The sequence below is a fragment of the Actinia tenebrosa genome, unplaced genomic scaffold, assembly GCF_029948245.1.
Source record: "Actinia tenebrosa isolate PJP-AT-01 unplaced genomic scaffold, QUT_ActTen_1.0 PGA_scaffold12__29_contigs__length_12842862, whole genome shotgun sequence".
NCBI classification, from domain to species: Eukaryota; Metazoa; Cnidaria; class Anthozoa; order Actiniaria; family Actiniidae; genus Actinia; species Actinia tenebrosa.
The window spans coordinates 6,442,097-6,467,361 of NW_028292572.1; the positions used below are offsets into that span (position 1 = coordinate 6,442,097).

General features: G+C 37.4%; 2 protein-coding genes and 1 long non-coding RNA gene across 3 annotated transcripts in view; 1 reads left to right on the forward strand and 2 right to left on the reverse strand.

The window, feature by feature from the left end:
- LOC116298695 (uncharacterized) overlaps positions 1-626 on the reverse strand; it is a 33,353-nt gene extending 32,727 nt beyond the window's left edge. The window contains exons 1-2 of the long non-coding RNA XR_016119403.1: positions 340-626; positions 70-204 (exon numbers count right to left, since the gene is read on the reverse strand). This is a non-coding gene — a long non-coding RNA (uncharacterized LOC116298695). The remainder of the gene's footprint in view (positions 1-69; positions 205-339) is intronic.
- The window catches only part of LOC116301966 (uncharacterized), a 62,217-nt gene extending 41,815 nt beyond the window's left edge, over positions 1-20,402 (forward strand). The window contains exons 6-14 of the mRNA XM_089027964.1: positions 12,670-12,735; positions 12,982-13,053; positions 13,377-13,448; positions 13,692-13,760; positions 13,899-13,973; positions 15,468-15,643; positions 15,730-15,870; positions 16,800-18,329; positions 19,712-20,402. Coding sequence (XP_088884090.1) covers positions 12,670-12,735; positions 12,982-13,053; positions 13,377-13,448; positions 13,692-13,760; positions 13,899-13,973; positions 15,468-15,643; positions 15,730-15,870; positions 16,800-18,329; positions 19,712-20,013 — 2,503 coding nt within the window. The 3' untranslated portion in view covers positions 20,014-20,402. The remainder of the gene's footprint in view (positions 1-12,669; positions 12,736-12,981; positions 13,054-13,376; positions 13,449-13,691; positions 13,761-13,898; positions 13,974-15,467; positions 15,644-15,729; positions 15,871-16,799; positions 18,330-19,711) is intronic.
- Positions 20,403-20,620: 218 nt separating this feature from the next.
- Positions 20,621-22,397, reverse strand: LOC148912129 (uncharacterized). The gene is made up of 2 exons (XM_089027965.1): positions 22,013-22,397; positions 20,621-21,276 (listed from the first exon to the last, which is right to left on the reverse strand). The coding sequence occupies exons 1-2, from the start codon at positions 22,395-22,397 to the stop codon at positions 20,621-20,623; spliced, it is 1,041 nt and encodes a 346-aa protein (XP_088884091.1).
- Between the last annotated feature and the right edge of the window lie 2,868 nt (positions 22,398-25,265).

Here is a 25,265-nt window from a genome sequence, read left to right on the forward strand (position 1 = left end):
CAAGGCATTTTTCGAGATGAGTAAGCGACGTTATTCTAAAGTATTAACACTATAATATAAGCTTATTACCTTATCAGTGACTCGGCTCCGGCCATACACAAATGAACTTCTTATGCGTCTTGAGAACCGGAATCATTCGTGAGGGCCATTCGTTGCTATCAAGCATCTCGAAGCCAACGAGGTTCTCTCCGTCATCTTGGTTTCCTGTAGCAAAATTAAATAGTTTAACCTCTTTTGAAACAGTCATGACTATCAATGATGGGGAGACCATGAACAACACATGAATTCTTCTGATATACATTGTATTCACTAATCAGGAATGGTTCTAACGTTATTTACCTTAGTTTAGATGCGTCACTGAAGACTTGAGGTTCGATCCTGTAATAGGAAACTAGTACTCTAGAACATCTTCTGTAGTTAGCTTTTCCTATTTAGAAACGCTATATTGAAAACAAACTTATTTTCTAAACTCTTGCTGTTAACTCGCCCGAGACTTGGAAAGAAAGAGACCGAGATTGTTTGCTATCGTGGTTTTGATTCCTGGTTAATCACAAAAATGAGGAATCAGAACCCAAGAAATGCTTCCTGTTGACATAAGTACAACAGAAGGTAAACAGATCAACTTTCAAAAGTTCAAGGTTCACGCTAATTCCCGCGTGTCTCTTTTCAGAGCGAATCAGAATAATTACAATGCTTCACTGTTGACATAAAGAAAACGCTAAACGCCATCATATTTAGAGCATCTCTCTTATGATAAGTCGTTTGGTTTTCGAACATGAAAATTACCAATTAACTTATTCAACATGTGAAGCCACTGGATTTTCCAGCCATGCAATGTATTCAATCTTTAAAGAGTCACCTCCTTCCGATGAACTTTGATCTAACAAATCTTGATTATGAAAAATTAATTAGTTAAATAAGTCAAAAAATATGTTTTAACCAATTTCCTTTTGGTTCTTTTGACCTGTTGGCCTTGCCGTGAAATTATCAACCATTTCATTATTGGTTAAATCAACCAATAACAATGGGTATTTATAAGTATACCATTCTCAATTGGTTACTTTAACACTGGTCAAAAACTAACCAATTATCAAATGGTAGTTCCAACCAATTTAGTGAAATAGTTATATTAACCAATAAAAATGGGTATTTATGAGTATACCATTCTCAATTGGTTACTTTAACACTGGTCAAAAACTAACCAATTATTAAATGGTAGTTCCAACCAATTTGGTGAAATAGTTATATTAACCAATAAAATGGGTATTTGTGAGTATACCATTAACAATTGGTTGTTATAACCATTTTATTTTGGTATAGTTTTTCACATTTGCACTGGTCAAAAACTAACCAATTATCATTGGTAGTTTCAACCAATTTGAAATGGTTATGACCATTAATATTGGTAGTTTCTACCATTTGATTTTGGTATGCTCCCACAAGCCAAAAATAACCAATTATCATTGGTAGTTCCAAGCAATTTTAAATGGTTATAACCATTAATATTGGTCGTTTCAACCAGTCCATTTTTACAGTGTAATGCTGCTGTTTGTACTCAAATAGATCAGTTCCTACCTTGGCCCAAGGTCTGTTAGGTGGATCATGTGGAATAAGTGGTTCCTTGGGTTGTTGTCTTTGTTTCTTTTTGCATTCTTCGCATTTGGAGATCTTATCTTCTAGTTGTGATGATAGTCCCGGCCAGAATAGTACATCTCTGGCTCGTTGTTTACGTTTGACGATTCCCAAGTTCCCTCGTGGATACCAAAGTGAAGCTAGCGTCGGATTGGCAGCGTCGGATTGATATTCATTGAGATTCATAATCATTTCCGGGGGAGGTCAAACAGGTCATTCTACTAAAATTCTCTTTTTCCCCTAACGGTGGCAAAATCAAAAACGAATTCCGATTAAACTTTCTTCTCTGATTTCTATTCATGATATTCTACGCTCTTAGTAGAATACACTGCCTATTCTCGACGAATTTACTGATTTTGCTCTCAGCCTCGGATTGGACTCGTATTACAAGTCAAGTTCAAAACATTCAACTGACAACCACAGACTGACGATTTAATTTTTATCAAACATTCAATTTATTCACTTCTAACCTTCATAGTGGACTCGATTTTACTTTTAACCTTCGTATCGGAATCTACATTTCATGATACTGATTTTGCTCTCAGCCTCGGATTGGACTCGTATTACATCTCAACCTCGGATTGGACTCCTATTACATCTCAGCCTCGGATTGGGATCGTATTACATATCTCAGCCTCAGATTGGGATCGTATTACATCTCAGCCTCGGATTGGGATCGTATTACATCTCAGCCTCGGATTGGGATCGTATTACTATGGCGGTAGATGTCTGTCATAATTAACTTATTAGATTTTACATAGTCTTTTTATTTTGGGTACCATTTACATTGACAAATGGATAGTCACTTTTCGTATTCTGATACTCACTTTTCACATTCGGATAGTCACTTTTCGTATTCTGATACAGTCTTCATATTCGGATAGTCACTTTTCGTACTCTGATACAATCTTCACATTCGGATAGTTATTTTTCGTATTCCGATACAGACTTCACATTCGGATAGTCACTTTTCGTATTCTGATACAGTCTTCACATTCGGATAGTCACTTTTCGTACTCTGATACAGTCTTCACATTCGGATAGTCACTTTTCGTATTCTGATACAGTTTTCACATTCGCTTGTTGTGATATCTAAGGAATGTTAACTTTATAAACTTGTTCTTGGAAAGCCTGATAGTCAGGGTAATCAATAGCCCGGCAAGAAACTATAGCTTTAGAATCCGTGTCCAATAATGCGAAGCTAAATAAGTTTTGAACTTCGATTTAAAGAGATGTTTACAACTGCTATTTAAATATATATTTTTTTACTTTTATCAATCAAATTAACCATGAATCAACAAAATTTGCTATATCTAATGCCATCGCGATGACAACTGCAGGCGGCGATAATGCAAACTTACTAATTTGCACACGTACTTACTAATTTGCACCCACGTATACAAATTTTTAGCTAATTTCCTCGAGCTTGAATATTAAAACTTTTCGATTAAATAGTTTAAACAAATGGCAAGGTGTTATGAAGTATAATTCTATGAGCCTCACACCACCTTGATTTCATGTCTGCATTGTTTATTTAAATGTGTTTCTCCATATCTTGTCAAGAAAGATACCTTAATGCCAGTGATCTTTATCAATATCCACACGGCTCGTGTTTCACATCTAAATTCAGTTCCATTGCTTGCAACGATGTAACCGGGGAAGAGAAAAGGTCTTTAAAATGTTGAATCATATTTTTTAAATTTAATATAAAAACATGATCAATTCGAGGCTGAAATGTAATACGATCCCAATCCGAGGCTGAAATGTAATACGATCCCAATCCGAGGCTGAGATATGTAATACGATCCCAATCCGAGGCTGAGATGTAATAGGAGTCCAATCCGAGGTTGAGATGTAATACGAGTCCAATCCGAGGCTGAGAGCAAAATCAGTATCATGAAATGTAGATTCCGATACGAAGGTTAAAAGTAAAATCGAGTCCACTATGAAGGTTAGAAGTGAATAAATTGAATGTTTGATAAAAATTAAATCGTCAGTCTGTGGTTGTCAGTTGAATGTTTTGAACGTGACTTGTAATACGAGTCCAATCCGAGGCTGAGAGCAAAATCAGTAAATTCGTCGAGAATAGGCAGTGTATTCTACTAAGAGCGTAGAATATCATGAATAGAAATCAGAGAAGAAAGTTTAATCGGAATTCGTTTTTGATTTTGCCACCGTTAGGGGAAAAAGAGAATTTTAGTAGAATGACCTGTTTGACCTCCCCCGGAAATGATTATGAATCTCAATGAATATCAATCCGACGCTGCCAATCCGACGCTAGCTTCACTTTGGTCTCGTGGATCTTGTCTAACATTTCTCTGCGTAGCGAGCGAGGTACTATTAGTTTTGGACCTTTGAACACTAGACCGGCTATCACTGAGATCTCATCTTTGTGCTGCCAGTAGACTCTGAGATCTACTAAGAGGTTGGCTTTGTTGGCTGGCCATCCTTCAAGTACGGTGTCGATCAGTGATTGTATTACACCTTTTGCTGTTCATTAACAGAAAATGTACATTCATTTGTGCCAATAGTTGTATCAATAACGTGTAATGTACTTTCATCAACACCACAAGTAACATCATTAGCGTGGATCAACTTTCAATAACGACAATTGAATATGCGTGTACATTCATAGGCATCAATGGACAATCAATAGCGCGTTTGTACATTCATATGCGCGGAATGTATTTTCTTGTGCGCGAAATTCAACTTCAACTGACACCAAATGACAAACAATTGCATTTATGGACAATCATTTACCCAAAAGTGAAAATTCATTAGTGCTATTAGCATAATCATTGACAATCTATAACGCGTTTGGACAATCATGAGGGTCAACGTTATATTCTATAGCGTGGTTCGACAAACATTTGCATGATTCGAATAAACAATAAGAGAAATAAAACAATCATTAGCGGAAACTGCCTCCATAATAGCGGCTGCGTAGGAGAATAGCAATTAGAGAGTTTTAGATTGACTTTTTTTTCTCCCCGCAAACGGCAAACGTGACCACGTTTTCATCGTTTTCCTGTATTTTACTTTACTTTTTACAAACCTTCTCACCAAGCGCAAATACTCTTTTGTTTTTCTACTACTTGGACTTTTTTGCGATTCTTTTTCAGTCATTTGAAAGAATATTTTTACTGGTCAACTGACGTTTCACGTTTGCCGTGAACGTAAATCTAAAACTCTCTAATAGCTCACTTAAAGCAGCAATCAAAGCCGACCTCAGCCGTCCAGAGATCCAACAACATACGAACGATCGGGCTGAGGCAAGACGACAAGGGATTGCTCTAGGTCTCTACAGAAAGCAGTTGCTAATGGAAGGGTTCCAGAGAAATGTGGCAACCATCACTATCGCTAAATGTGATTAGTTTTTCAGATATATGCAAACGTATTTGCCACGATGTATAAATGGCGAAGAAATTGAAGGCTAAAATAGTTTTTTAAGAAATCGCTAATGATTGTTTTATTTCTATCACTATCGCTAAATGTGATTAGTTTTTCAGATATATGCAAACGTATTTGCCACGATGTATAAATGGCGAAGAAATTGAAGGCTAAAATAGTTTTTTAAGAAATCGCTAATGATTGTTTTATTTCTCTTATTGTTCATTCGAATCATGCAAATGTTTGTCGAACCACGCTATAGAATATAACGTTGACCCTCATGATTGTCCAAGCGCGTTATAGATTGTCAATGATTATGTTAAAAGCACTAATGAATTTTCACTTTTGGGTAAATGATTGTCCATAAATGCAATTGTCTGTCATTTGGTGTCAGTTGAAGTTGAATTTCGCGCACAAGAAAATACATTCCGCGCATATGAATGTACAAACGAGCTATTGATTGTCCATTGATGCCTATGAATGTATACGCATATTCAAATATCGTTATCGAAAGCTGATTCGCGCTAATGATGTTACTTGTGGTGTTGATGAAAGTACATTACACGTTATTGATACAATTATTGGCACAAATGAATGTACATTTTCTGTTAATGAACGGCAAAAGGTGTACTGAGTCATCTGCAGTTGCTTTCTGGAATTCCTCGTACTTCTGTTTTGACATGGGCAAATGTGCTGTTAGACATACTTCACTGATTTCTAGATCTTCGACAAGTACTTCGTTGGTTTCTGGAAGGTATGAACGGCTCAGTGTGTCAGCAAGTTGCAATTCTTTACCTGGCTTGTACCTGACTGTTAAGTCATACTTCTGCAGATTCATTATCATCCTTTGCAAGCGCATGGGTGCTTGATGTAGATTCTTTCGCAGATTGTTCTCAAGTGGCTTATGATCTATTTCTACATCCACTGTCCTGCCGTAAATGTATTGATGGAATTTCTGACATCCATACACTATGGCAAGAAGTTCTTTTTCTATCTGAGCATAGTTCCTTTGTGCATTGGTCAGTGCTCTGGAAGCATATGCAATTGGTTTATCTTCTTGCAGTAATACTGCTCCTAGCCCTCTTTCACTATCATCTACAGATAGTGTTACCTGTGTCGTAGTATCCCAGGGCTGTAGTTGTTGTTATCAGCTGTTTGAGCTTGCTGAAGCTTGCTTGTTGAGGCCCTTCCCAATGCCATGTAACCTGTTTCTCTAGTAACTGCCTTAAAGGAGCACTTTCCTTTGCTAGGTTTGGTAGAACTTTCCTAGGTACTGGACTAAACCCAGGAATGTTGTGATTTCTTTGACGTTACTTGGTGCTGGCATGTCTTGTATGGCCCTCACTTTCTCAGGCTCTGGTTTGAGGCCTTCACTTGTCAACAAGTGGCCCACATATGGAACTTCTGTTCTTCTGATCTGGCACTATTTTGGCATCGGGCATGTTGGCAACTATTTCTTCGATGGTCTTCAATGGAAAGTGTTCACGCTGTATGGCCTTATTCAAATCTTGTGGATCTAAGCATATGCGTAATTTTGCGTGGCTTGACTAATGTTACCATGGTGTTGACCCAAGCTGTGGGCTCTGCTTCTGTATTACTCCTTTCTCCATCCTGTCTAGTTCTTGCTTTACCCTATCCTTGAGAGCAATAGGTATTTTCCTTGGGGGATGAATAACGGGTGTTGCTGTAGTGTCTGCTTTGATAGTATGTTTACCTGGCAGACATCCTAGTCCCCCAAAAACATCTGGATAGTCCTTCAGGATGTCAGTCAGGTTGTTGTTCTCTGCTACCTCCTCTTGAACTGTCTTGGGTATTGAACTTGATGCTGCAGCTATCTCAACACGTTGCAACAACTTTAAATCTTTGCAGGTTTGTGCACTTATTATGGTTGTTCCCTCTTTATTGGCAATGTAAAACTTGAGTGAGTATTTTATTCCATTATGTTGGCACTCCAGTGTAGTGGTCCCTTGTAACTCTATTTCATGACCAGTGTAAGACTTGAGCTGTGCTCTTGTTTTCTGGATATCTGACTTTACTCTTAGTGAGTTGAATGTATTCAATAACATGACATTGCACTTGGCTCCAGTGTCTAGCTGGACAATGACTTGTTTACAGTTTATGGTCAACTCCTCTTGCCAGTCACTAACTTGGACTGCATTGATGGTATCAATGTAGCCAATATTGAAGAGGTCATCCTCATCAGAATCAGTGGTATCATACTGATCTTCTTCTTCTCCCTCTTCTACACACTGAACTTTTTCCTGTCTTGAACTGCATACTTTTGCAAAGTGGTTAAACTTTTGACAAATTTTGCACTGTTTGCCTTTTGCTGGACATTGATCACCTTTGGTATCATGTTTCTTGTATCCACAGTGGCTACAGGTGGTTTCTCGTTGTGTTCTAGGTGTCTGTTTTGGTGCTGTAATCTTCTTTTGTTTATTATTCAGGTTTCTCTTCTTGTGACTTGCCAGTTTTACGGCTTGAATTTTTGAGTCTTCTTGATCCATCGTTTGCAGTTGTGCTTTGGACATTTCCATCGCTTTTTCTAGTGACAGATCGGAACCTTGTTCTATCTCGGACCATTTCTTCGGGATCTGGGTATCCACAATCTTTAACCAGAAGTTTAAGATCAGTCGTGAACTGTTGGAATGATTCTTTGTCGTCTTGTACCCTCTTTTGGAATTTGTAGCGAGCCAATACTTTAATAATATGGTATTTTATATAGCGTCAATATCCAGACGTTCAACAACGCTTTACATTTTCTATAACATTCTCAATAATAGAGTTAAAAATTAAAATTTAGAAAATTACTATCTTATTGATCAATACATTTTTGTTTTAAAAATACATATTTATACATAACATGACATTGCTAGTAAACTTGGTTTAAATATTCCATTAATTGTAATAAAAGTTTAAAATCATAACAACTAAGAGTTATTAAAATTCTAAAATACATTTGTTTCACTACATATAAACATACATAAGACATTTTCCCCCCTTTTGTACTTCAAAATTGCATTGTTAAGAACTTGGTTTTATAAAAATTGCATTCATATATTATAAAAATTGAAACTAATAACGATAGACTAATTACTGATTAAGATAAATTGTACGTTTGTTTAAATAGCCAGGTTTTAAGCTCCCGCTTGAAACTGGTAATTGATACAGAAGACCTAATATTTGCCGGGAGTCTGTTCCATATCTCAGGAGCAGCATTCGAGAAAGCTCTTTACCCATATGTTTTAAGCCTGAAGGAACCTCTGGTTAAAAGATTTGATGATGCTGATCTCAGGGAGCGAGCTGGGACATATGGCTTAACAAGTTCACGAAGGTAGAAAGCAGCAGCATTATTTAGAGCCATGAAGGTTAACAGCAGTATCTTAAATTCAATGCGCTGCTCAACAGCCAACCAGTGCAAGCGAAAAAGAACTGGAGTGATATGATCATGTTTGTGAGCACAAGACACGAGTCGTGCAGCTGCATTCTGAACATGCTGAAGTTCTTGCAGTAAAGATTTTGGCAAACCATACAACAAAGAATTGCAAAAATCAAGTCTGGAAGATATGGATATGAAGGACATGGACAAGAGTTTCGCATGCTTCAACACTGATATATTTACGAATTTTCCATATATTTTTAATATGAAAGAAGCATGACTTGCAAACGAAGGTGATATGCTTTTCCATAGACAATTTCTCATCAAGAATAACTCCAATGTCACGAACAATTGAAGACGGAGAGATATCATAGTCAGAAAACTTTAATAGGTGGACTAAGACGATGAGCAGCGGACACGACAAGAATCTCGGTCTTATCAGCATTCAATTTTAACTTGTGTCTGGTCATCCATTCATCAATTTCACCTACACAAGATTCAAGTTTGTGTTTGGCAGCCTCAAGTTCAGTCATTGAGGAAGTTTCAAATGTTATGTATAGCTGAGTGTCATCAGCATATAAGTGAAACTTAATGTCAAGTCTGCGCAAAATATGCCCAATAGGCGACGTGTATATCAAGAACAAGATAGGTCCCAATACAGAACCTGTGGGACACCACATTTGAAGAAGCGGCTTGTGGATACGCCACCCCGAAAACGCCTATTACTTAGGTAAGACTTAAACCACCTGAGAACACATCCACTCGCACCGAACCTGGAATGCATCCTTTCCAACAAAATATTATGATTAGCAGTATCAAAAGCTGCAGAGAGATCCAGCAATACAGGAATAACAGAACGCTACTCATCAATTGCTTTAAGTATATCATTATGCATCCTTAACAAGGCGGTCTCAACACTATGGTGTTTTTTGTAGGCAGATTGGAAATTTTCATATAAGTCGTTATTCTCAAGATGCTCTATCAGTTGAGCAGCAACAACTTTCTCGAGAACTTTTGAGATAAATCTCAAGTTTGAAGCAGGCCTGAAACTAGAATTGGTCTTATTAAAGCCTCTTTTAAGTTCGATGGCACAGAAGCCGTAGATATTGAAAGATTTACAGTATTTGTCAAAACCGGAAGAAGTACCTCAAAGCAGTTTTTCAAAAGCATACCTGGCACAGGGTCAAGATCACATGACTTAGCCACTAAGGGAAGGATGAGTTTTGAAAGATCATTTGATGAGATTTCCCTCAAAGATGTTGAATACTTGTCAAGTGCTAAACCTTCATGCAAATTACCATCATAAACACAAGCATCATCGAAACCAGCCTGGATAACCTTTATCTTTTTCTCGAAAAAGTCGGCAAAAGAATTAGCAAGTTCATCAGGAGAGGAAGACGCAGGAAAAAGTGGTCGGCTTTCTTATTTGTCAATTTCTCAAACGTGGAAAAAAGAACTTTCTGATTAGACTGATGTTCGGAGATAATGTTGGAATAAAATTCATTTTTAGTTGTTTTGATAAGAGCTCTAACCACATTACACTAATCCACATACAACTGACGGTCTATAGTCAGACGATATTTCCTCCAAGCTCTTTCCAGATGCCTCCGTTTTATTTTCTCGGCCTTGATTTCGTCAGTGTACCAGGGGGCAGATGGATCCAAAGTTATTATACGCTCTTTAGTTGGTGCATGATGGTCTAGTACACTATTGAGTGCAGACTCATATTGATGAAGTAGCCCAACAAGATCAGTTTGTGGAGAGGTAATTAAAAGTGACTCAGCAACTTCATTTGAAAAAGAATCAAGATTTATAGCTTTTAATTTGCGGCATTTAGAAACGGGTTTTTCAAAGGGTTGCTTCTTTAATAAAAGATCACAAAAACAAAAAAAACACAGCAGAATGGTCTGAAATAGCTGGATCAAAAACAGAGACATGGTCTATGACATGTTCATCAGCCCTGGTAATCAGAAGATCGAGAATATGATTTCCTTGATATGTAGCCTGCCTGACATGTTGAGTCAGGTTAAAACATTCTAAAATATTTAGAAACTGAAGAGCAGCTACATTAGAATTGTCCTCCACATGAAAATTAAAATCCCCAACTAAAAGAAGTGAGCCTGAGTCTGTTGAAAATTGTTCTAAAAAAGTAGAAAACTCCTCAAAAAACATTTTATTAGTGAAATTGTTGCCACTGGAAGGAGGAGGTCTATAAACAACAAAAATAGAAATGTATCCGGGAGAAGATTGTACAGTCATTCCCATGACTTCAAAAGATTTAAACTTATTAAAAGAAATTTTCTGTATTCTCAAAGACTTCCTATACAACAAACCAACACCACCTCCTCTGCCTTTTCTGGCAACATGTTGGCGTTATTTCATTTATAATAAGTTGATCATTTGATTCATTTGACTTTAACCAAGTTTCAGTTCAATCGCTTGATCTAAGTTGATATGCTTGTCCCTGTGGACATCAGGGCAAGTCCATTCAACCTATCTTGTGTCATGGTATTTCTAAGATATGTTTTTCTGTATCTGAGAATTGAGACGGACCGTTCACATGTAGCTGAGGAAATTGGAACAGTGGCAAGAAGTTGCAATATTGTGAAGATATTACAAATGGCTTGCTGGTCAACAACTGCCAATGCCTCTGAAACTCTGTCTGGAATATCAGCTGCTCTACCTCTGTTCTGTTGATTTCTCAACAGCCTTTCCCACATAATCAGTTCTGCCTCCAGACCTGCAACATTGGGAGTGTCTCTTCTCTAGTAATTACAAAATTCTTTTTAAATATAAAATTAGCCTACCATGAGGCTAGATTTTCAAGCGTTACAGATGAGGTGATGAAATGTCGCATCAATGTCACTTTGCATATCTGCTAAAGCACGCTTTAGTATAGATGTTTCCTCTTTCGCCGGATCAATTTCTTTTCTTTGTAATTTAAGAGTCAATGATCTGGTCAAATCAAGAATATGCCTGACAACACCAATGGCAAAAATAAATTGGAAAGTAATAGCATTTAACAATGACTGAGCATCATTTCTGCTGTTGATGTTCCAATTCCCATCCCAAACCCCTGTTCACTGAAATGTCCTCAAGTGCTGAGGCCACAGGCAACAGCATCTCCACAATCCTTGGCCCATTCCATCAATCCTTTCCACCCACCTGGTTCTGCATACATCTATTAGAACACGATGGTTGTTTTCAGGGAGCAGTTCCTTTATTTTCTCAACCAGGTGTTGAAGCTTCGGCGAATTGTTGAAAAACTCTGATAGCTTCCTTACAGTTATCACCATATATATTTTGGACCAAGCACGCCAGACATTACTTTTGTGACACGCCTAACCACAGTGGAAACTGTAGATCTTCCAGTTCCAAAGGCATTTGCCAACTTGAGCATTCTCTCTTTGTCAGACACGTAATAGACTAATTGCTACTTGTTTCTTTACAGATAAAGGTCCAATCTCTTCACATAATCTCTCGAACGTACTGCGTGTCACTGACCTGGTTGTTGATAAAGTTATCCCACCAGACAGAGGTTCGACCTGGTCTTACCTAACATGATCTTCCACATGAAAATCTTCTGTTATTAATTCTTTTGTAGCTTTTCAACAACAGCCAAAGCTTAGCTCTATCCCGTCGCCTTTCCCAGTACATTAAAGCAATATAGCTATGAACGCAAAATTATAAGTGCAGCACCGAAAATGATAAATTGATCAACGAATAAAATATTGAAGTAGTTTTCGCCTCTCCGCCATCTTGAATCTGTATTTTAATACTAGTTACCAACTCCCTTTCTTTACTCAAACCACTTAAACTTCCGGCTACATACCGGATCGTGCTGTTAATACTGCACTTTAATCGGCATAAAAACCTATACGAAGTGTATCACTTTCGAAACCGGGGTGGAGCAACATCTATCCAATACAAAAGTCACTCCAAAAACAAGTGCTCCATGTGTGAACAGAAGGCCTATCCGGCATATTTTTCGAGCCGAAACGATTGCTATCCGGTATATTGTGCACATATCCTCACACTGCCGGTCAACTACACACTCTGTTGACATTCAATCTAACATCAAACCATGAAAACAAACGTGCAAATGTTTCCAATAAACACTAAATCGCAATCCGCTGTAAGCTTTCTTTCATTTCTGCTCTCCTAGAAATATATATTACTAAATAGTTTAATCATTGTATACACTTTTGATTATATTTATTATGTGCAAACTAGTTCATCGTGAAACAAATTTTTCATTGTTATTGCAGGGCCTTGCAAAACGCAGAGTTAAGAGGAATTCCAGATCTCAGCAAAAATCCAAAACTTTTATATCTGTGAGCACTAAGGCCCACATATTCCCCCAAATAAAATCCCCCAACTTTTGTTGGAAAGTTTGCCATTTTAGTTCCCCTATATATATTTTTTATATGATTTTCCTCATATTTTCCTATTGACCTCAACTACGTAAATTTTTTAATGCAAACAAAAACGTTAGTCATTCTATACCCAAAACAACCCAAGAGCCAGTTCGACATTAACGGATATATTGGATATATTAATAATTCAAGAATATGTTTTAGCTTCTTATCTAAAAACAGAATAAAGACTATAAAAGACGGAACATTCTTGTTCAACTCTTTACTAAAACAGTTGTGAGTAAACTTATTACAACAAATAGCTAATGAATAAGAGTGATAAACGTCGAGTAATCTATGGCTAGTAGCAGGCTCATAGTGACAAACACCCTGTTGGCACTCGTTGTGGCAAACGGCAATTGATGTTTGTAAGTGTAAGTAGAGAAAGAGCCATAAGGTGAAGACCTTAGTTTTGTGATCTCAAAAAATGGAAATTTAAGACTTTTATTTATTTAGTGGTTATTTATTTATTCTCCATTTGTTTTATATGCCAGAGGCGTTTATAAACTTCAATGATTTTTTATTTAACCTATACGGGTAACAAATAAATTTTGTTTCAGAATTATAAATAGCAACAACATTGAAATCCTGTCAAACGAAAGTTTTACTGGGGCAACAAGTCTAGAACTAATGTAGGTATTCTAACAAAACATCACATCACTATACATAACAAATGACTAGAAAACCTTTATATGCAATTATCTAAAAATACGACTTCTGTAAATATCGAGCAACACTTTGCCTTTCAAATGTTCAACTCGAGTGAAAGGGGGAGTGTTTTATTGCTTCGCCCCTAGCCTGGCCAACCAGATTGCAAGTCTGCAAATTTTGATATTTAGATTTTTTAAATTAATCAGCATTATTGCATCCCATAGAGATTTATCTAATAATCCAGTGAGGCAAATTGCAGACAGCACTTTTTCCCACAAAGCTCTAAATATGGTGTAAGTATATGTAGCTTGTATTTTTGTACACAAAACTTACAACTGCAGTAAACCGGTAGAATGTTATAGTTTGACTTCTGTTAAATATTGCATGAGTTTTTTAAAAAAAAAGCTAAAATCGATGTTCTTGTCCTTCAGGTTATTAATCAACACCGTACTCCAACACCCTTTACTGATTTCAACCGCGTCGCATCCCATATTCTCATTTATCTTGTAAGATTATGAATATAATGTTTTGAATTTACTGCATCAATCAATCTCATTTGCATGATTTATTAATGTTTCTGTTAACCCTCGGGCATCTTCTGGCCGTATTTTGAAATTGTTAGTGAAATTGTTGCTTAATGGACAACATTGTATTTGTTTATTTTGCTTTGGCAAATATGCTGCAAATCTCTTGTATCCATAGATTCTTAAACTCATACAGTAGAAACCTGCTATTTCTAAGTTACGAATTAGCAAAATACCGTCCACATTTTCGCTTCGCCACGAAAGAGATTAGTATTTTCAAACAGTCATAATGGAAGGTTATACTACAAGGAAAAAATATTTTTGATTTTCAATAACAAAGAGCATAGGTGTTTTCTGCTTTTGAAAACCGTGTATATTATTGCTGTTCTCTCATTAGGCACTCTCATCCAGTGCTCATTATAAGTTTTCAAACTTTTTTTCCAAATGTTTTTAGTATTTTGAAATGACGAAATCATGCTTTAAGAATGCTCATGGGTAAAAGCTTCCATCCTCAGATTTTTTTTAACATTTTGCATGATGAAACTACGTCGTACTAGAAGTAAAACAAGCAAATAAAATATGGTGGTCGACTTCGTTTACCCGTCAGAATGCGTGGAGGTCCACCCTTAGTAGACATGGAAAGCTGCGAAAAATAAACCATATTTTACTGAAAAGCTAAATTAATCGCCCACAATTCACCCAGAACTCTAAAAACTAACCAAATAATCAGTTACCTTTCAAACTTTGGGTTTAAAATGAGAAATATACAATGTTATTTGGCTACAAGTGTGAACTTGCAGCCTTCACGATACGTGGAATTCAATTCCATTATGCACAAAAAATGTAATCTCGATTTTTTCCCATCGTCAGATTTTTCTTAAATTTCCCCACTAAAGTTGGGTATTATAAAATAATTTTTTTTTAAATGAAACGAAAATAAGGGTCCCCGACTTCATTTTAGAGCTCGAAAATATTAAAGACGTTTTCATGATATTTTGCTTATCAAAAAATTGGAATGACGCCATCGCGGTGAGCGCCCGCTCACCAAATTCGTGCATAGAAAAGAATTGGTGTGAACAAGCCAATAAACGTCCTTAATACTAGGCCAAAAGTCAATATCGGGCAATACTTCTTTCTTTAATACTAGACCATCAAATATGCCTACTTTTGCCTCTTCACATAGTCAGCCGAATGCTTTATCAAAAAAAAAAAAAAAAAAAGACTTTGTGCGATTTTGGAAAAACAGATGTTGAACTTTTTAATGTTATTTTTCAAAATAATTAACCCAAGAGGTTTTATTGGGACAATAAAAAAAACGCATCGATTTTTACAGACAGATGCTCTTGCAATGCTGTAAATAACCTTAAGATAACAGTTTTTCCCCCAAACACCAACAAAAAAACGTTTTTTAATATTATTTCTAAACCACTTTTGAAAAACATTCATTTTGTTACATTCCGTACTCCCTTTATATAGGCTATCGTCCGATTTGGAAAGTTCTGTCATTTCTGATGAGCCAAGTTATGATGAAATTTTAGCCTCTTCTGGTTACCTATGTAAGGAATTGAACTTTTTGGAGACGAAATGCTTCCCCTGTAAACTTGGAACATACATTTCCAGTTCTGGCGATCGATGTGAAAACTGCCCTGCAGGTAATTTATTCGCCTTTTAATAAAGTTTCGTATTACTAAAAAACATTGTAACAAGGAAATTAATAACGTACCACGTTGTATGTTAGGTGGATTTTACCAAAATGAGGTGGCCTACACTGGCATCAAGTCACATGGCATGGGATGTAAGGAATGCCCTCATGGAAAATACGTTGCACCAGAGAGAATCCCAGGACGAGCCGAGACAGATTGTCAATCATGTCCATTAGGTATTCATTGATTTCTTATTCTCGGCCATATTTGGTGAAGGGTTTGCATCATTGCAGGAGTTTTAATAGCATCCTTGGCGGCGCATCATAGGCATGCCAATAATAAGGACTTTATGCACCGACGATGGGAGTCCTAAACGACGGTATTCCCCACCGAAAAAGACTAGATCGAGAGACGTCGTCGTCCATTTGCCAACATCGAGTAAACACAATTACGAATAAGACTAGACGGGGCACACGATATATCTTGGTGGGACATTTAATCGTGATTGTTTGATTGCGCCAAGTATGAGCTGAATTATTTTATTCTGTTTATTTGAGGAAATGTTTCACTCCTGTTGACAACAATTACAACATTTATTTTCATATGAGAGCAAACAATCACCAAATCTATGACAGACTTACGTATGCGCAACTAAATTGTATGACGTCAACGAACAAACAAATATAGAAAATATACACAGGAAGCCCGTCGCCAAAAACCAGAAAGGAAGGGTTTACGAGCCGGGAAACCTCTTAGTAATGAATTTAGGAAATAGATCCTTAATCTATATAGTAATGGGTATTCCAAGAAACAGCTATCTCGTAGTTTAATGGTATCAACTCTTTCTGTCGCAAAGGTAATTGTTTGTTTCATCCAATCAGTAACCGAATAATGTTTTGAATATTCGTTTACATATTTGCAAACGGGATGCATTCTTGAAACAAATAATGGTTGAAATAATCATACAAGTAGAATGAATAATGTATTCTTTGGAGGTATGCTTGACCTGGTTTGACTGTAAATGCTACTACAACGTAACCCTAAGGTGGACAATAATTGCTTTCGAGCTTTCGACCCAAGCGGTCATCATCCATTTAGAATGGTGGGTATAATTTCCTATATCTCTAATTTTATTTTAAACCTATCATTATATTGAATTTTGCAGGAACAGAACTGGATAAATTTTCTGGTTTTCGTGCATGTAGCTGTCTTGACGAACATTACCGACTCAGTCGCTTTGAAGGCTGTCTTATCTGCACCAAAGGTTACACATGTGTAAATGAAACAATTGATTTGGCAACAGGTTTCTACTGGATATGGAGCTCAAGGGAAATAGCTGAGCAGTATCGAAAGTTTTCTACAGAACTGCAAATTAGGGAACGTAACTATGACCCCAATTTCATAAGCTTCAAAGGTAGCATTCCCGTAGCCTATGCTTGTCCTGTTGCCGAGTCCTGCATTGGTGGTTTATATTCCCAATGCAAAGCGGGCTATGAAGGTCCTCTCTGTGCTATCTGTGCAGCAGGGTACTTTCGATTTCTATCTAACTGCGAAAAGTGTCCAACAATTCCTTGGATTGTAGGACAAATAACCCTGATCCTTTTTGTCTTTATTCTTCTGTTGATTATTATCTTAAGAGATAAAAAAGACAAGAATCAATATGGGAGGACAATAACTGACATTATTCTTGCACGACTCAAAATTGTCATCGGATTCTACCAAGTGTCATCGTCTACCTTTGACTCCTTGTCCTACATCAGCTGGCCAGGTCCTCTTCTAGAGATCATGAAGTATGCCAAGATGCTTCAACTCAATCTCTTACAGATTCTCCCCCCAAGTTGCGTATCCAACTCAATACATACCAATGCATATACCCACTTCCTCATCAGCATCGCCTTCTCTGCTACAGTTGTGTTCTTTTGTCTTATCTTTCTGGTTCTGATGAGAATGCAGATCAATCGCAATAATACACTAAGCGTGTCTGCCAAGAATGACAAGATTTTCAATACCAAAGTACAAAGCTACAAATGTCTCTTCCTTGTCCTGTTTATCACCTTTCCATCTACTTGTTCCATAATATTCAAGATCTTGCCCGAGTCGTGTCACGAACTGTGTTCCCATTCGAATAGCCAATGCATGTCGTACCTCCGTGCAGACTATTCCATCAAGTGTGATGATGCGACGCACAGGATCTATGGAATCCTCAGCAGAGTAGCCTTGCTGTACACCTTCATCTTTCCATTGTTCTTGCTTGTTATCCTCAAGCGCGAGAGAGAAACACAGATGAAAGAAAACCAGAAAAACGCCTTTCCCGTTTTGCAGGGTACTAAATTCTTGTATGAAAACTACTCGCCATCCTGTTGGTATTGGGAGATCCTTGAATTAACGAGAAAGATTTTGGTTTCCTTGTTTTTGATCATGTTTCAAGTTGAAAGTCGCATGGGCTTGGGAGTGACTACCATCTTATCCGGAGTTTACGCCGTAGTCTTTGCTCTGTATAAACCCATTGAAGATAAGTTTGAGCATTGGCTACAAATGGTTTCTTTGTTAGCGACTTCTGTGAACTTCACCGTTGGAATGCTGCTGAAGATCCCATTGGAGGAGACGTCATCCAGCATTAGCAGCGAAACAGATGCTCTCATTGTTACAGTTGTACTCATGGCTGCCAACGTTGTTGTCATTGGACTTATTGCAGGTAAGAAATAAACTAACTGAAGTGATGCAGATATTTTCTGTCTCTTCCTTCAAACAACCCATAGGGCAAAATTTAGATATCAATGCTATTCGTTAAAATATCAATTTTTGAAGTAGCACTAATTCCATTTTTTTACTATAAAGAATTTGCTTCTACCAATGTCAATTTATTTCAATTGAGCTTTCGCCCTACTAGTGCATCATCAGAGCTAAAGTAATTTGTAAACAATGATTCAAATAATCTAGAAAACTCAGTATTGGGCGCACAATATAAACAAATAAGATGTTGCTATATGTTGCGTATGTAAACAAGCCTATCTAACGGATATTACATGAGGCGCTATAGAAAAATGAATTAAAATGCGTGCAAGAAAATAAACAATTACGAAATAAATACTAATAAAAGGTAAACCCATGGTAAGCTCGTAAAGCTTTTTGAGTACCAATGAACTAAGATGATAACAAATGACACTTGGTGACTCATTTCATTGAGGGTATTGTGACCCGAGTAAGGCGATAGACGGAGTTATGTTTTGTGCAAACAAACTGTTGTCTTTATCAATTAAATTATTGAATTTTTCTACGATTGAGATTATCCGTGGACCGAGTCTAACCGCCATCCAATATATGACAAACCAGGCTATTTTCGGATTCTTCTCCCAATGTAATGATAAATACGACAATCTCATATCTCAAGGTCCAATAAAAAAAACAAAGTAAACTAAGAATACTCAAAATATGCTGCTGATTACATATGATTATGAAGTAATCGAAAATCCAAAATGGCTTCCTCTGCAAACAACATGCGTGGATACTTTCAGTGACGTCACTTGGCTAATACAATGGATTCCATGGTTACGGGAATTACCCAAAGCGATTGGCTGAGAAGCGTTATCCGAAAAATGCGAAATCTAGCCACCCCAATACCTATTCACGAGCTAAAAATGAATGAATGAATGAATGAACAAACGAATGAATGGATGGATGAATGAATGATAAACATTATTAAATGAATTAAACTATCTATTATAGTAATGATGAAAAGGTAAATTATACACCGTGAAAAGATGAAAAAACTTACTGAAGTTTCGGACGCTAGTCCTTCGTCGGAGTAAAAGAGAAAGAAGTGGCACTTCTTTCTCTTACTCCGACGAAGGACTAGCGTGCGAAACGTCAGTAAGTTTTTTCATCTTTTCACGGTGTATAATTTACCTTTTCATCATTACTCTTTCATTAGGAACACCGACGCAGCTCACACTAGTTTTTAGCTAGTTATATCTATCTATCTATCTATTATAGGATAGTTTTAATTTAATTGGTTCATGCCTAGTTCATAACTTCATTTTCTTTGACAAACTCAACTTTTGTTTCACTCTCTTGTAGTGTCATATATAGCCAAAATGATCTCAGCAATCAACGAACTAAGGAAGACCCCACAATGCAGTTTGTCGTGCTTTTTGAGTGTCTTGCAGCTTGCTAGCGAGGCTCCAGGCGTTGGAGACAATGTCGATCAAAATCTTGCTCAAGCGGATACAAGCCAAGATGATATGCTGACTTGTGATGTAGAACGTATCCAGGAGGTGGAAATCGAGGAAGAAAATAGTACATCGCTTGATGAAAAACTTGAAAACGACCAGAGCGAATTTGAAAACCGTGAGAAGATTAAGAATAAGAAGAACATATAGAACGATGATTTAATGCAACTATATATTCCTACGCGCTTTTACGCTTTACGTTCAGGCAATAACGTTTATTAGAATAGCAAAAAGATCTATAAAACTACGGACATAGATCATTTACAATTAACCATTTTCATATAGAGTCGTTTTCATATGACCGTGAAAGAATAGGCAAACTAATAGTCAGTACTTGTTGGTAATTGGTGGTAATAAACCCATTAGACTTAACTATACACTAGGTATATGACAAGAATGACAAGACAAAAATGTAATAAGCCAAGAAATTTGTTTTTATTTATATCTCAGTTGTCATGAAATATTTGTGATAATGTTTGTATATTTCACACCATAAGAACTGAAACAAGATTTTACAAAACACATGATGCTCAAGCACAGGGAGCGACCATTAGATTTTGGGGGGGAGGGGGTGATATAAAAAAATATGCGAAAAGCAAACGCGCGAAACTTTAAGACAAATGTATGAATTTACCACCCCCTCAACCTGGTTCGTCCGGCTCACAATGAATTAATATCTATTTTATCACCATCTCTTTTTGGGGGGGAATACACCTCCACAGTACATACAAAAATCCCCCTGATCATTAATATCTTCCTAACAATATGGACATAAACTAGCTGGATCGTTAGAAAGCTCTTTGGAATGCGAACTTTCAGTCATCTGGCCGAGTTTCTTGCTGATGTCCTCCCCTGGCTTATAGAAAGACAGTAGATTATGGGTTTCTGGGTTTGCCTCTTTTGCTTCGACTGTAGCCAGAATGGTCTTTAGGGTGTTTGTTTCCACATTTAACTGAGCCAGGTTCTTCATCTCTGTGGAGTAGCTTGGTGTTTCGCTATCAGTCAAGTCGATTACTTTGGTATCTTGATAGTGTTCGTCATCATCAGAGTCAGAATTCATCAGACACTGGACAACTTGATCCATGTCACCATTTTCTCGAGCAAGAAGCGCAGCTATCTTGGCCTCAGATACGGATGGTAGAACGTTTTTAATGGTAGCTATTTGCTCATCAAACTTAAGCTGAAAGGAGGACCCTGTCTCAAGTCGAGGCTGTATTGTTGGCACTGCATAACAACTTCCTTTCCTACCAGAAACATCAGCCACTTCCCGGGGTTGCCTTTGGTGTAGCATGAGCGCAGTCTTGAAGACTGTCAAGGGGTTAAGATCTTTTGTTGCTTCTGTAATCTCCTTCGAGTAGGCGTTTATACTGTGGTACATAGACTTATGTTCCTCCAGCTTCTTTTCTTGTGCAGCTGTCGATTCAATAAGAAACGTACAAAACAAGACGTTAAAAAATTTAATAGCTAACATTTATTCAGTATATTGCTCAGTGACTACTGTTGATGCTCAGGATCATGATGATGGTAATAAAAATAAATAATCTCTTTTTTGGTTTTTGTTCCGATACATTAAAAATGTTCTAACGTTATGATGAAAAATAAAACCAGTCATAAGGGTTTGTTAAAACTATATGAAATACCTTTTTTCTGGATTTTCACCTTGGATTTCGCGTTTTAAATTTGCTTTACGTAACTCGTTATACATTAATACCGATATACATCAAAACATAAAAACTTGGTGACGAAATAAAATGAATCAACAACCAACAAAATGTAAGGACTTTTACCATTCTACATTAGGTGTCCGTACTGGTTTGCGAGATATTTTGAGAAATATCGTCATTTCATATGAACTCGATGTTTTACCGAGTGCGAGTCGTGTAAATCATTTCCGCAGTTTTTCGCTTGAACATTTTAGACATATACAACATATATTCCTGGTAAAAGTGTTTTTCGACAAACCTCGGGATTGATAAGTAATACTAACACATGTAAAGCTTTCACATTCAAACATGCACAGACTTCTACAAACTAAACTGCTAAAATGCGTTCAAGGTCAAGACATTTGTTTTTCGTTTAGGGTAACATTGATAATTTTAATAGTATGGTATAGAAAATATTAATATCAGTAAAAACCGTTCAGTAATACCTTTTCTTTGCTCCGCCTTCGACATGGTTTTCTTTACCCTTTTTGCTTGGGTTTCATAGTTGGCCATTTGGAGGGCTAACATAGAATTTTCAGCGAAATTAGTGTTATCAGAAAAGGAAGACGTGGTTGTGGTCGAGCTTGTGCTCGTACACGTGGAAGTCGTTCCTATCGAGCTCTGTGTAGTTGAAGCCAGGTTTGCTCTCCATATTCGACCTTTGTCCTCCCTCGCTTCTCTCTGTTTTGACCTCAAGGCTAACAATTCCTCGTGTGTGCTACAGCGTGCACAAAAACATCTTCCATATGGACAAACTCTTGCATGTCCTTTCAAAGGCACTACCTCTCCATGGAGTCTGCATTTTCGGCAAGTTCTTCCCCTGCTCAACATGTTTCTCTCAGCCGACTGACACGACTGTTATCAGTGCTACAACAAGCGGTGAAGCTTATATTCTCTCCAATTAAATTGTGTGTATTGTGTATGCATGCATGAAAATATTTTGAACCAAACAAAAATAAAGGTCGCGTGCTCACTCGTTCTCAAACCGGTTGGTTGATTCGAGTATGATAATCGTCGATGTGTTAATCTTCACACCATAGAAATCTGGTTACAAAGTTTTATTGAAATCAAATAACGGCCAATCGCTGTGATCCTGTGAATGACAAAGGCTTGCAGATGAAGTGTCGATATAGATAAATTATCTTGTAAGCTCTCCCCAGTCGAACAGCCGCTGTTGGTCTTGTATACTGTTTACTTCGCTAATTTCTAGTTGCTATAGAATGTCTTGGTTTTTGAACCAAAGTGGTGGTTGTTATCGTAATGGTAAATCTTACCCAAGGCAAAAGAGAGTTCAAGTCATTTCTACGTATCTCGCCACACAGTCCAAAGCAACGACCGCCGAAATCTGCCGAGTGTCCTATAACTGTGTTAATAAATACGTTGAGATTTTCAGACAAAAAGCTTCAATGACACCTCTTGCAAAAGGTAGGCCTCCTCAAAAAATTACATGGTGGATGAGAGCGTATATGGAAGCAGTGATTAGAATCTATCCTACTGCGTACCTACGTGAAGTGAGAGAACTACTCGCAAAAGAATTTCAGCTTCAACACCACGAAGTCCCGTCCTTGTCTTCTATTGTCAGGCTTTTTAGAGAGCTACGAATAACTCGTAAAAAATGTGTTTATGTGGCTAGAGAACGAATGTCACCACACAATCAGCGCTGTCGCCAGTTATTCATCCAGTGGAGAAGAGCCGTTGATCCCAGCCGTGTATACTTTTTCGATGAAACCCATTTCGATATGGAAACTGACGAGCGAGAATTTGGACGAACTGACTCTGGATTGGCATGTCCATCGTTTAGACTGAAAGGAGGAACCCACGTCAAGTTATCTACGTTAGGAACTTGTGGATTTAATGAGGGAGTCATTCTAGCCGTCCCAGTTGTGGGAGCCTTTAATACTTTGCTACTAAACGAGGTAATTGAGAAGCAAATTTTGCCACTTTTGCCACGAAATACCTATTTAGTCGCAGATAATGCAAGTATACACAACGAAGCTGCTTTATGTCGTATTCTAGCAAGGAAAAACATTACATTGGTGAAGCTTCCTGCGTATGCTTATGATCTAAATCCAATGGAAATGATCTTTGCACAGGGCAAGGCCATCGCTCGTTATAATCCTGGCTTTTTGAGAGAGAATGCTATGCTAGCAATCATAACTGCATTTCAACAAGTACGCACAGCTAATGTACGAAGTTATTATCGAAAATCATGGCGCATTATGACATAACAGTCAGAAAATAGCTGATTATAAACAAGATGTAAATTAACAAATGTAATCAATGGGAGCTACATGATTTCTTGTCTTTGTCGTTCATTTTACTTATTATAGCTACATGATTAATATAAAATTCTCCCTTGTAAATTCGTTGAAATAACGTGTAATAAAGTGTAATTTAACGAAATTAAAACACAAGAGAAACTGTTGACAATAAGGTGGTTGAGAATAAAATTAGACTACTCTAGTCTCCTTGTGTCTATTACCAACTATTACACACTGCTACGCACTAAATGGTCTATTTCCTATGCACGGTCATATGAAAACGACTCTAATATATTCGATAATTTGTAATCCTAAGCCTTTGAGCAAGCCCAAGCCTATGACTTCAGACCAGGTTGTATTCTGAGCACTCAGTTCACTAGTTACCATTTTCAAGGTTCCGCCAGAACCAGGAAATAGCGATACGCTATCCGTGTCTGGAGGGTTAAATCATGCAGTTTTCAGTATTACTGTAGTAGCGACTAATGATGAAGATTTTGACTGAAACGGGTCATTTGCTTTCAAAACTGGATATATATTCAACACGTAGAATTATTCTAGCGTCTATAGCCGCATAGCATTCTATTTGCAGCTTTATGCTTATTTCGTATATTTAACATTTACTTATAATTAAGTTAATATCATAATAAACTCATTCTATCCTCTGATCGTTCAAAGTAGTAGATTACTGCATATTATGCGTTCTTATTGGCTAAGCTACTAGTTCTCGTGCGTATCTTTAATTCGAATCAAGTCTCTGTGTTTGGAAACTAGGGGAACTATAGGGAAAGTAATTTGTAGTAAAGTCTCCTAGGCTACGACGGATTTAACAAATTTTGAGATCAGGCATGTGTTATCTTACTAAAATTCAAGCATGTTTCAATCAAAATCAAATCAACCGCAAGTCCTTCTCCGTTCGCTCAGCGGTTGTAGAGGTCGTGTGCTACACTATCAACTACGAATTGTAAGTATTCCTTGTCTTTCTTAAAAAGAGTAATTATGAATAATCCGGAATAGTCTTGTGGGCGTATTCCATGAAATAAAAGGTGCGCAAGCTATTAGGGTGTTTCTAATACTTTGAAAACTTGTGCAAACCCAAACCACCTCCTCAATTTCCTAGCCCTTTTTGGGCCACCATACACGAGAGCGATCTTCTTCATACCTCTTGTACAGGTGTTCCCAGTGTAATTCCTCCAACATCCTCCGAAACCAAAAATATACATATAGTATTTGCCGGCCAGGAGTTCCGGATACCGAAAAACTGTGCCCGAGGTCTTGAATATACGGACCGAGGGCACAGTTTTTCCCTATCCAGACCGACTATAGGACGGTAAATAACTTATTTATTTTTTCCCGTATTTTTTTACTTGTTTTTGCAATCGTTTTGTTACCGGCAAAGATAACGGACCGCGAGCGCGGGCAGTTACTGACAAAATACCGC

Coding starts and splice junctions, on each gene's coding strand:
- LOC148912129 (XM_089027965.1), bottom strand. CDS start 22,397: ATGTTGAGCAGGGGAAGAACTTGCCGAAAATGCAGACTCCATGGAGAG. Junction 21,277..22,012: donor GAAGGCGGAGCAAAGAAAAG/GTATTACTGAAC, acceptor TTGAATCGACAG/CTGCACAAGAAAAGAAGCTG.